This window comes from Lolium rigidum, chromosome 6 (genome assembly GCF_022539505.1).
Source record: "Lolium rigidum isolate FL_2022 chromosome 6, APGP_CSIRO_Lrig_0.1, whole genome shotgun sequence".
Lineage (NCBI taxonomy): Eukaryota > Viridiplantae > Streptophyta > Magnoliopsida > Poales > Poaceae > Lolium > Lolium rigidum.
In genome coordinates this window covers 306126919-306139236 of record NC_061513.1, presented here as the reverse complement: position 1 = coordinate 306139236, position 12318 = coordinate 306126919, and the positions used below count along the sequence as shown (strand labels likewise).

The 12318-nt window shown below is 43.5% G+C and overlaps 1 protein-coding gene across 1 annotated transcript; it reads right to left on the bottom strand.

Moving 5' to 3' along the window:
* Positions 1 to 2430: 2430 nt before the first annotated feature.
* Positions 2431 to 12017, bottom strand: LOC124660223 (DExH-box ATP-dependent RNA helicase DExH3-like). Its single transcript, XM_047198018.1, has 19 exons — positions 11555 to 12017; positions 10511 to 10665; positions 10339 to 10426; positions 10003 to 10248; positions 9184 to 9279; positions 8180 to 8368; positions 7727 to 7886; positions 7499 to 7629; positions 6867 to 7034; positions 6520 to 6792; positions 5706 to 5900; positions 5335 to 5538; positions 5169 to 5238; positions 4910 to 5058; positions 4483 to 4791; positions 4279 to 4338; positions 4013 to 4165; positions 3829 to 3939; positions 2431 to 3270 (listed from the first exon to the last, which is right to left on the bottom strand). The coding sequence occupies exons 1-19, from the start codon at positions 12011 to 12013 to the stop codon at positions 2782 to 2784; spliced, it is 3705 nt and encodes a 1234-aa protein (XP_047053974.1). The 5' UTR covers positions 12014 to 12017; the 3' UTR covers positions 2431 to 2781.
* Between the last annotated feature and the right edge of the window lie 301 nt (positions 12018 to 12318).

The following is a 12318-nucleotide window of genomic DNA, read 5'->3' as shown; positions in this document are numbered from 1 at the left end:
GTAACATATATATTTATAGAACTAAATAAATAATGTATTGTTCACCGGCACATGAGGCGTCTCCGGCAATTTTTATTAAGAAACAAGCGAAAATCTTCGAGGTCTTCATACTCGTTCTGTTTCGATGCATATGACTTTGCGCCATCACCAAGTGGTCATCGGCTTTGGGAGTTGCGGGATGCCGATGCCCCCGCGCATGTTCGGCGGGACGAGGTACTGGGGTTCTCATAGAGAACTTAGGCCTTGTCGACGGTGAGGCTGCACGTGCTCCCTCAAAGTTGTTCTCCATCATGTCTTCATGGTGATCTATGGGGTCTAGGTGTTGCTTTTGTGGACTAGGGATTTTGGGTTGCGGCGAGGGAGTGAGGAGGCACCTCTCTGCAGCCGAGACTATTTATCGCCGGGAAGCAAGGCATGTGGTGAGGCAGGTATGCTTTTACTCCGGCGCGTGGGAAACTCACACGAGGCCGCATGGGACGATGCCTCACCCATGCCGCCTGACTAGGGAGACGGTGCCGCCATAATGAGACGGAACAGACGACCTGCCTGGTCTTTATTAATGTTGACCAACCGTTGGGTAGCTGACAGGGCTGGCCCCTGCGTCCAATGCGGCATCGGTTGCGGCATGTGTCCGGCGTCCCAAACACGTCCCCTAGCCATGTAGGTTGGGACGGCCTAGCAAGGTAGACATGTTATTCGAATACACCGGTCACAAAATCTATTTAGGAGCCGCGGCTGATCTACCGGGCGTACCCCATAACCCTTTGCAGAGACCCCCTTGGCTAGGATACTGTTTCTGTGAGCGACCGTGAGCGACCAGATGGTAAAGCTGGTTGAGAACCAACCTGTGGTTGGGTGGCTAGGAGGGTGGTTGTATCCCCAGCCCACCAGAGTTCAAACCCCAGGTTTGATATCTGTGTGTCTCATAAAGGTGGAATATTCATTCAGTGGGAGGCGACGTTCCCGTCGACAGCGAGGCGCCTGTGGTGACTTCGTCAATTTCAAGATCCAATCCGCCAGCTCAGTCTTCCGGAGGTGCTCACCGCTGCTTACAGCGAGCCACTTTTGAGGTCCACAAAGCAGATATCCTGCGATGGTGCTTTTCCGGATGATGGGCTGATGGATCTGCGCCGATCTCCTCTCCGGCCGGTGCCTCGGTGGCGGCGGCTGCCTGGATGGGCGTTTGATGGCGAGCACAGGAATCCCGATGATCTTCGGTGTATTTTCCTTTTCCTTAGGGGTCTTCCTGTAAAAGTTCTGGGATGCGTGTGTCTCTGGGTTTCTCTCGAAGGGTCCGCGTGTGTTGTAACCTGTGTAACCTCCCTTGCTAATTGAATGGACGCGACATCTTCTCAAAAAAAAAAAAAAAGGGGGTAGGGTGTGCGTGTGTGCGTTCATAGGGGTGAGTGTATGCGCGTGTATGTGAGCGTCTACGTTTGTACTGTGTTTCTCAAAAAAAGATGGTAAAGCTGGTTTAACCGGCTCGTTAGCCGTCGTAGCAGGTGTAGCAGAACATGCACGCCGATTAAGTATGCAGGACAATGGACATGATGCCATCCAGATATACAAGAAAACATTTGACCAAGCACGCAAACATGCATGTTCAATGAACGGCAGACCGGCCTTGGCAAGACAAACGTATATATATGACTATATGCGCAGAGCAAAACCGATCTTTCGTGCTGTCAGATACCAATAACATGCATGTGCCAACTTGTGATGTTCAAAGTTCAGTGAATAGCACCACAGGAAACCCTACGGTACAGTGATGAGTAGTAATTAAGAAAGTAAACAACTTTTTTTGCGAAGCAAGAAAGTAAACACTCCATCTCCATCCATGCACATACGCCTGTTTGACCATGCAATGGGCAATTGGGTATGCAACGCGAGCTGGCAAGATTCCAATTCAACACGTTGCATGTTAATTAGCGGCCGACCGAGGGTATACTTGATAGGTTAGTATACCATATCTGTACATGGTTCGTGTGTGTGGAGCAAAGTAAACCGCACAACTCGCCCTCGGTCAACCTCTGACTTTGCTGCCACCGAATCTGGGGAGGGCGATCGAGAGAATCGAAAATCCAGAGAGAACATGCACGCATCGCTGCAAATCCTAGAAAACAATAGACCATATAGAAACTCGCTGCATATTGCTTTTCTGAATTTTGTTTCTTCTCACAGCATCACAGTTTGTACAACTTTTTTCTCCAGCCAGAAACTTGATGACCGCCTCCGCTCGAGCTAAGTGGCCACTCATCTTCTTCGGCCCTCTAACTACATTAGGCCCAGTACAAGCATTCGACCATGCTGCTGATCCAAACGAGGAAGAGGATGCCTATACCCTCTAAAGCAAAACAACCAAGACGAAAACCCGACACATCGACACCACATAGTCATAAAAGATACAGCACATGCCCAAGAAACATTGTACATGATGAGCTACCTCTTTTACTGTGGCACCACTCAATGATCTTCCATTTAGTAAATAGTTATACAGTCCTGCACATCAGTAGGCAAATCACCGTATGAATAGACCCTAGACTCTGGAAATGAAGATGATGATGAATATCCACTTTGTGCTACCACAGCCAGTGGACCCTTTTGTTTTTCTGCTGTAACATCAGTCACACGTCGCCGCACAGGCTCCAGTGCCTACGATAGCCTCGGGCATCATACAAAAAAATCGCTGTCTCTCTTACGCTAATCTAAAATATATGTATATTTGGTCCTGTTTGCCTGACTGCTACAGACTGGGTACCAAACAAAACCATCTGCTGCTAATCAGGACCTCCTATGGTGGTGCCTCTTCCTGCGTGGCGGTTTTGTCAGCATGGACATGTGATCCATGTCCCGTGGTTCTCTCGTGTCGGCGGGAGCTCCTCCACCCGTGAGCCAATTGATCGCCTCTCCCGCCGCGTCCTTCTCCGCGAGCTTCTTGTTTGCGCATGGCTGCCCTACAAACTCCATGCCGTTGAACTCGACTGTTGACCTGAAGAGGCTGTTCTTGATCTGCTTTGTCTTGTAGGTTGGGTTGTCGTTTCCAGCCCTTGTTAAAAGAGTCTGCAGCTGGTTCTTGGGGTTGTCCCCTCCGTGCCCGCCTCCACGGTCCATAGAGACTGAGGCTGGTGCAAGCATCATCTTTGCTTTCTTTGATCTTGGTTCTTGTCGGCCATAGACAAACCGACCACTGCACGGGTCCTCCGTAACCAGCAACCGTACAGCAGACAGAAGCTCCTCACTGGTTTGGATGTCCATCCTTGGGTTTTGAAGCTGTCAAAAAGAGTGAATTGGTGGGTCCATGATAGCAGCATCAGCATAACTTTAGGTGGTCTCAAACAATAGTTGGCAAATACAAATACGAGTACTTTCAGATAACTACAAATCCTAGTTTATCAACAAATGGGGTAACAATAGCATGCTAGCTAGGTACGTCAGATCAATGTTCACCATTAGAGCTGATGACTGTATGGACGAGGGCGAGATATTTTTTGGGAACTTCTGGGATTTACTCCCTAAAGATTAGAATCCAAATCTCCCTGACCCAGAGGGAGAAATCCCAAGAACTAAGTCACACGAACAAGTTCAAGTGCCCTCCAATCAAGTCAGAACTGATCGACTTCTGGGTGAAGCAGACCACCCAACATGCAAATTGGCAAACCATGTTGCATAACTATCTATTGCATATGGATAACCATGTTTGTTCTACTGTATGAATAAACATCATGCAAGATGTTTAATTAGAACTGGTAACTAAAACAGCAACAAAAACATATAATGTTGTGTATTCGACTATTCGTCTAGAATGATACATTCAAAATAAAGCAATACCTTGTGATGGATTAAATTCTCAAGTTCATTCTTGAGATTCAAGTAAGTTGATGCGAGATCACGGCTCATAAAGAACTCCAGATAGCCTCCAAGCATTTTCAAGTGTCCATCCTGCAGCATGGAGTACAGATTATTCTATGGTAATTTGCTAGGCTGGAAGAAAGATAAGCAAACGAGAACTTACCAAGCCCCCTCGTTGAATGTTTCCTCCAAAGAGCAACAATGTAGAGTCAGATATTGCTGTTGAATCCCGGAGAAACACTGAATTCACCTTCACTTTCTCATTGAATACTAGCCAGGGGAATGGAATCTTGCCTTCTTTGCCATTAACTGAACTCTGGAAACGACAAATTGCAACAAGATTGAGCTATGTCATGTACAGCCACCAACCAAAATCAACAAACAACATGATCGCCAATCATGATGCACAGAATCAATGAAGTAACTTACCGAGTAAAGCATGACCTGTCCATCCTCCATTGTCTTCAGAGAAACTGATTTCTCCTTGTTCTGAGTATACAAGAAGCAGATTAGGATCACAGATGAGAGAATTAAAATTGCTCTAATATAGGACCTAAGAAGTTTGCATGCAAAACACTTTTGGCTGGACACTATGCATGAGATGGAATAGAAATTTATATAGAAGCAACTCACCACAACAGACGAAACACCTGGGTATAGTCCCGCACATATGACTGCCCTAACTAGATTTGCATCACGACTCCATTTGTTGCACATAATCATGTTTTCATCAATCAGACCAGTGTCCTTCAAAAGAAAGATGAACTGCCTCCGGAGAGAATCTAGGGCTTTCAAGGTTTGTGCAGACAGAAAATTTCTCCAGCAGTAGTCATAGCCATTGCGATCTCTTTCAGCTTCTCTCCATCCATCATATGCATGAACAATCGCAAGGTGATCGCTATACTCACGACATGAAAACTGTAACTTGGCAGACTCCGCAAGCTGCACAGAGGAAGGCAAAACACGGGACTTCAATACTAAAGTATACAAAACAGCATACATATTTAAATGCATTAGGGATGGAAGAGACAGCCAGATATTGGAGTTAGACATTACTTACATCCTTCTTGTCAAATGGTGTCATGAATGGATCTCTAACACTAAGTCCAGAAACTATAGTTAATATGGGATCAAGGCAGTTAAAAATAGCCCCGAAAATAAGCATCTTGCCCAATTTAGGCTCTACTGGAAGCATAGACAAGTGTTTTCCTGAGAATGCCAAACAGTGAGTATAGTTAGCACACAAGCTCCAAAAGTTCCAGTGTGATGCAGTAAAGGGGTGATAATCCACAGATCAATTTAAAAGATGCATCCAGTACCTAGAACTGTTAACTCTTCATTCTGATCAAATGCTCCAATGACTTTGAGATAATCAATGGCATTTTGTACCTGAAACAAATATATTGGAATAACTTATCAGATCATCCGAAGGCACAAGAGGAGAAATATGTGACTGAGGGAACAAAAAGTGAAAAAGAAAGGTACCGATAGAGACTCGGGTGATTGCAAAGCTCTGGATAAAAATTCTGAGATGCTCCCAAGCCGCAAGCTTTTTATTTGCAAGCATAGGGATTGGAGAGGGGTTCTCAGAAGTTCTGGCAACTGGTAGTCAGCAAACACATTATATACGCACTGTGGATAAAGATGGAAACACTCCCCTGACTGAACTCGGCCAGCTCTTCCTCGTCTCTAAATTATCAGACATTTAAATGGCAAAACAGAAGGGGTAAGTGACGTGATAGAAGTGTGATTACCAAAGACACTCTAAGGTAAATCACGAGCTACTTGATTAATGCAAGACGTGAGTTGCAGTAAAAATAAAACTAGTCATATTTCTTTGGGGAAGAAAATATTACTTGTCTGGCAGAAGCCTTGGAGATCCAGGTGGGAAGCAAACAGGGCGTGTTATTCAATGCATCATAAGATGTCTCCTTTGCTTTTCCACAATCAACAACAAAGACTACGTCATTGATAGTAATACTAGTTTCAGCCAAATTGGTAGCAAGAACTATTTTCCTTACACCAGGCTCAGGTTTATCAAATATTAGTTTCTGCACAAAAAAGGAAAATAATATAATATTAAGTCATTGTTAAAAGAGAAGATATAAAATTTGTAATGCTTGCTGTCCATGGCTAAAGCCTACGGGTAACCTATACGATACATGGTAGACAACCCATAGGTCTTGCAGAATTATGCGGATGAATACTGCAGTAACCATGCAATAAAACAAGAGGAATACAGATCTGATCTCGAGAATATGTTAAACACTTTAACACAAATAATAATAATAGTCTAATATAGATGATAGATTCACAATATATTAACTGCGGTACATCTGAGAACAGGAAAAGTAAGTAATAGGTGATTGGACTTTGGAGAAGATTTCAACAATCAAAGGAGTATTGCCATACCCATACATAAATGGACAGCATCCTGATTGTTTAAATAAGTCAAATGCATATCAACATAAGCCTAGTAAAGACCTTCTCTCAAACTGCCAGCACTACCAAATCATGTACGGCGTATCATGTTCAAATTTAAATAACTTAACAGAGCAGTTCAATGTAACAAGCACAAGTAAATGTAGGTACATGTATTTAAACAAAAGGACTGACAATGGCAGAGTTAAAATTAACCACAAAGAGGAAACGAGAACACCTCAGTCATACCTGCTCTGCGCTAGCCATTGAACCATGACATGCAAGAAGCAAAACTTTGCTAGGGTCACCAAGTAATGGGTTTGATTGCAGCTGCTCTTTCAGTGTATTAATGTCATCCCAGCCAGTCATAAACACAAGAACAGCACCAGCTCTTTCCTTTTGACAAATATGGCATAATACATTTTCTATTAAGTTAAAACCAATTGAATCAGGATTCCAGCAGGATAGCGAGTCACGAGTCTGCGGACTATAATCCCTTAAATCAGCAGTTTTAACTGCATCCTGTTAATAATAGAAGCTTAGAAACCAAAAATCTGAGCAGAAAATAAATAGCAAAAAAACAGAGATCACCGTACTTCCACAACAGAAGCAATTTGGGTCTTCGTCTTCCTCAGAGCTTGCTTTTGCATTTTCCAACTTTTCTCTTGGCCATAGTCATCAATCTGATTGTACGGGGTCAATCTGTGCCCGGTAACTTCAAGGATATCTTCTAGAAAACGACTTCGAACAGGGTATGTAAAACCCTAGAGAAATACATGGAGTATTAAGAGGGACATTTTGATAAACCCATAAGGAGTATGGGACAAAACAGAAACAGCCAAACAAGTTGCGGGTTTAGACAGAAAAATGTTAAGATTCAAGCCAACTCAATATACACAGAGCTCTAAAACAATAGCAAGTGATTCAAAAGGCTGTTCTCAGTCTTCCAGATGTCAGCCTTGATAACAGATAGTTTGATCCAATACATTATTGGTCGGTTCCTAATTTTCACAATATAGAAACGATAGGAAATTCCAGAAAAAACTTTAGCATTGCTATTAGAAATAGGAATCTATTGCAGTCAGGAATCCAAATCTGAATGTTGTTAGATAAGACAAACAGCTATTCCATGAACATATAAGTTGATTTCAATGAAATAGTGACTTGATGAGCACAGATTGATACCATAGCAAATATACCAGTGAAGAAATCCTAACAAAATTCTTACAGGTATATGTATCATGGGTGCTCCGCCAAAGTATGAAGAGAACATCTCAGCATTGAGGGTTGCACTCATCAATACAAGTCTTAGCTCGGGCCGGCGTGGAAGAAGATCCTTTAGGACAATAAGGAGAAAATCTAGCACAGAGACCAAAAAATAATTAACACCGTCTACCTCCTGGATGCCTAGCACCATAATTAGTACTGTTTCAGAATTATTATGATCAATGCAGACCTTCATTCATGCCCCGTTCATGGATTTCATCCACAATAACATGGGTAACACCTTTCAAGTTTCTATCTACCAGCAATCGCCGCAACAGGACTCCAGTAGTGCAGAACAGAAGGCGCGTATCCCTTCCTCTCATTCCTTCCAACCGAACTTTGTAGCCAACCTGATGTAAACGATTTATCAGAATTGAAAAACCAGAATAACCTCACCAAGTTTTGCACGAATTATTAAGAAGAGTTTAGCCCATTTCATCAGATCACAAAAGTAAAAGAAGTTCAGAAAAGTTCTACAGCAATTGGATTACTGGCCAATCAGCAACCTGTGGACGGACAGAAATGGCTACTTGGGCAACATCCTCCGACTAAAATAGCCATGAGTACCATTGGCAACTACAAAACAATAATCCCAGTCCCAGCAAGGAAAAAATATCTCACTCTATAGGTGCAAGTGGCTCACCGATTCCCCAATTTTTTCACCTCTTTCAGCAGCAACTCTTTCAGAAACAGAAATAGCTGATATTCGTCTTGGTTGAGTGCAAATGATACTGCAAGTAGCACCGCGAGCAGCCTCTATTTCAGACTCTAAAATATATTGTGGCAGCTGTGTTGTCTTACCACAGCCAGTTTCACCAGAAACTACAACCACCTGTTGAATCAAACAACGCAGCGTTAACACTCAGTAATCTTAATAGAGCTACTCAGAAGTTTTAGGCTTTAGCCCATGTGCTGAGTAGTAAATACTAACAAATTATCAGGTATTTTGAAAAAATGCTCTTAATGGAAGAAATATTAAATAACAAAATAAAAGTAGTAGCTTTTTACAGATAAATAGAAGAATACACATCTAAAAGTACACAAATTAAAATTGGTAACTATGTGTGACAGTTCAAAAACAAGGGGCAAATCCATTGCATGAATAGTAATTCAACATTCAGAGATTACATATAAGATATCATTTTTTCACATGAAAAGTACATTAATTGGCTTTAAAGCAGCAAAACTGCTATCTTGTTTGTTACTCCCTCAGTTCCATAATTCTTGCCGTGGTTTTAGTTCAAAATTAAACTAAAACCACGAAAATAATTATGGAATGGAGGGAGTGGATCACTTAGTTATATGTTTGCTTCCATGTATGTCATAATTTGATTGCTTCCTATTTGCTGTCACAAATAAATGAGCTGGGCCATTTCAAAAACACACAAGATTATGCTCTATTCTTATATACTTGTCATATATACCAAGGAAATCAAATGTTAGAAAACTTGTGATCAAAATGGCTTCATTTAAAATCAAATGCACAGGCGGCAAGGTACAAAAATGGGTGGATACATGGGTGGGTATTCAGTGGGGATTGGGAAATGGAAAGTATTTGCAACAACATTTTCGTCAAAAACAGCAAGCATTTGAGGAGGGTTACTAGTTATATCTGTTAAACAAATAAATCTAGAAAAGGAGCAGGACCTGATTCTGAGATATAGCTTCCAGTAGTGATTGCCTTTCTTTATTGGCAGGAAGACTGCGACGAAACTCCATCATGCTCTGACCATCATTTGATTCCTGAAAACCCCAGAGAATGTTAGTAAACAGGGGGCAATAATCGGAAATGATCATTCATCCACTCAAACAAATATTAAAGCGCACACATAAGTAGAAAAAGAAACATCACAAAGCAGTGTAACTGAACTTATCGAAATTACAACATAATGTCATTAAAATTTAAAATGCATAAAAGTCCTGCTCATTTTGGCAAATTAAATTTCTAGTATGTTAGGACGAAGTGTCAAATAGGTCAGGCCAGTTACGCATTTGCAGTCCTAAAGAAAATTGATAGAACAAATTAGTAAGCACATTAAATGAACACCATGAAACTGTGAATTACATATTCAACATTTTAATAGCAAATCTCAATAGTGTATCTGGGTAGGACAGAGTATGTCAACTAATAATCCCTCCATTTCACTATAAACGAATATATTGGTCGCATGAAGACAATATGGTGCATCAGTTATCTAGATTACTTACTCAAAGTATGATTTATTCAGTTTACAATATTTTTGGGGGAATAATGGTCAGTGTAGTGCAACATAAAACTGAGGGAAATGATACGAAACCGTGAAAGGCAAGGATATTGCAAAGAGCGATACAATTTCCTTAAGACTTAACATTGAATATATATTTTACTTTCATGGTTATATCTTCAGTGTAATGTAAATGCTGTATCAGGAAACTTCCGACCCCGGAGGGAAAAGCTAACAGGTGGACTACTGCATATAATCAAACCTGCCACGCAGCTTGCTGGTTACGCAACTGTAAGCTTTTCTTTCTTTGGATTCTCTCCATCACAACATTTGTTGATGCCTGATTATCCTGCTGCTCATAGAAGCCTTCATCAGTCATAAAACTGTCTGTGCTGCTAGACCTTGAGAAGGCAGCATTAGGAAAGTTCGCACTGTCTGTTTTCTTCCGTGCAAGATAGTCTGCAAGCAACGCATCAACTTCTCTTTGCAAGCCAGAGGGTATAGATACCTATAAAGCAAATACTTTGGCCAATCAATGCACAAGTCACATAAACACTACGATCTTTAAGCTACTGGGACAGCCAGCTATTCAGCATACCTCTCTTTGAGGCCTTTTGTCATCAAGGTCTGATCTATAATTAGGCAAGGGCACCTTACTAAACACAATGATTCGAGCATACTGACGGCTGCCATAACACAAATTTTCATCAGACATGGGACAGAGAATATGCAAACCAGGATGTCAAAGTGGGTAGTGAAGTATCAAGTACCTGTGCAAACCCATTCGCTCTGCCAGTTGGGCAAGCTGATCAAAATCACGCCTGTCCTTTCTTTCCCTAGACATAATCTCTTGCTCATTGTCGTTTCGGAGAAGCATGTGCAGTTTCCATTTCCATTCGTCAACATTATCTAAAGTAGATGCACCCTGGAAATTTATTGAGCGCACCTGTTAAGAACTTAACAGTGCGCAAAAAGGCAAAAGAAGAGCAACAGGATTAAAAGATACACCATAACAATGTTATGTTGGAACACCAAATGTTTCCTTAGTAAACATCACTTTGAATAGTATTGACCAGAAAATCAAAATGAAGCTTAATTCTTTCCAGAAATTATTTTTTGACACGCAAACAAATTGCAGAAGAGTACCATCTAAAGATTCTTAAAGCATGAGCGTTTTGCAGTAGAGATACTTTGTCCAAGTACCAGTGAGAAGCAAAAGCTAGTTTTACTAAAAAGAAGTATCAGGTCTTCCTTTATTCAGGAAAACCTGCTTATTTTCAAAATGTTGCCGAATAGCAGTAGCATAGTAAAGTAGTAAACCATGTAGATGCATTGAATTTCGCTTTAATACTCAAAGCTTTGCATTTCTCAAACTTATGCAAGGTCTTTTCATAAGTGATATTTTACTGTATCAAAATCATGTTACATAGACAACCGGAGGGTGGACAGAGGCAAACAAGCACCATGTCCGGACTGAATATGCAGGGCCCGTCCATTTCATGTCATGTGGGCCTCAATTTGATGAAAATAATATAATGAGTTTCATTGAGAAATCTAGCTCAGTGCGCATTTGTAACACAGAAATTAAGCGTAAAATCGTCTCATTCCCTGCAGCATCAGTAAATGGGGCCATATTATTTTGCTATCCATGGATGATTATTTATTGTCACAAGTCATTCACAAGATATCATTAGAGGCAGCATAATCACAAGCTCAAGCTACTCATACCAAAATGTAGCAGAAGTTGAACAGGGACGCGCTTCACCATGTCATGTGAATTAATTCAGCAGCCACGATAAGAGCAAATCGTTTACCTTATTACTGGACGAGACTGACGCACGGTCCATTTCCCTGTCGGATTCCTCCTCAGAGAAGTCATCGTAGGCATACCGAGAGTACCCCGCGCTCTGCTGGCGCAGCGGCTGCGTCTGGGCCGGCGGCGGCTGCGGCGGCCGCGGCGGGAGGGCCGCGGAGCGGCGCTGCGTCTGAGGCGGCGGCGGCGAGGGCGGGCTGAGGGAGCGGCCGTCGGCGCGCCAGTCGGGCGACCACGCGGGCTGCACGGAGGGCGGCGGCGCCAGGTTCCCGCTGGTGGACGCGATGACGGAGCGGAGCCGCCGCATCGGGGGCACGTAGACGCCGTTGGTGCTCATGGATGGGGAGGCGGGGCTGGGGTTAGGGTTTTGGGAGAGGAAGAGCGGGGAGGGCATGATCGGGGGCCGGGGCCGGCGGAGCGGGCGGAGGCGACCCCGCAGGACCGAGGAGGCCAGGAGCATCACCACCCGCGCCGCCGCTGGCTCGCGTGGCTCATCAAACCCCCCGTCCCGCTTGCGCTGTTCCGCGGGGTCGAGCCTCCGGGCGGGCGCGGGAGGGATCGCCGGCGGCTGGTTCGCGCCGCGCGTGTGGCGAGCTCTGGCTCCGGCGAGAGGGCGGCGGCGGCGAGGAGTGGGGGCGTGGCGTGGCGGCTGTGCAGGCAGGGCGGAGGGGATGGGCTGGCTAGGGTGGAGAAGGCGGTGAGAAAAGGGGACAGCAAAGCCCAACAAGCACTCGGACTGTTCTCCCACTGACATGTGGGGCTGCC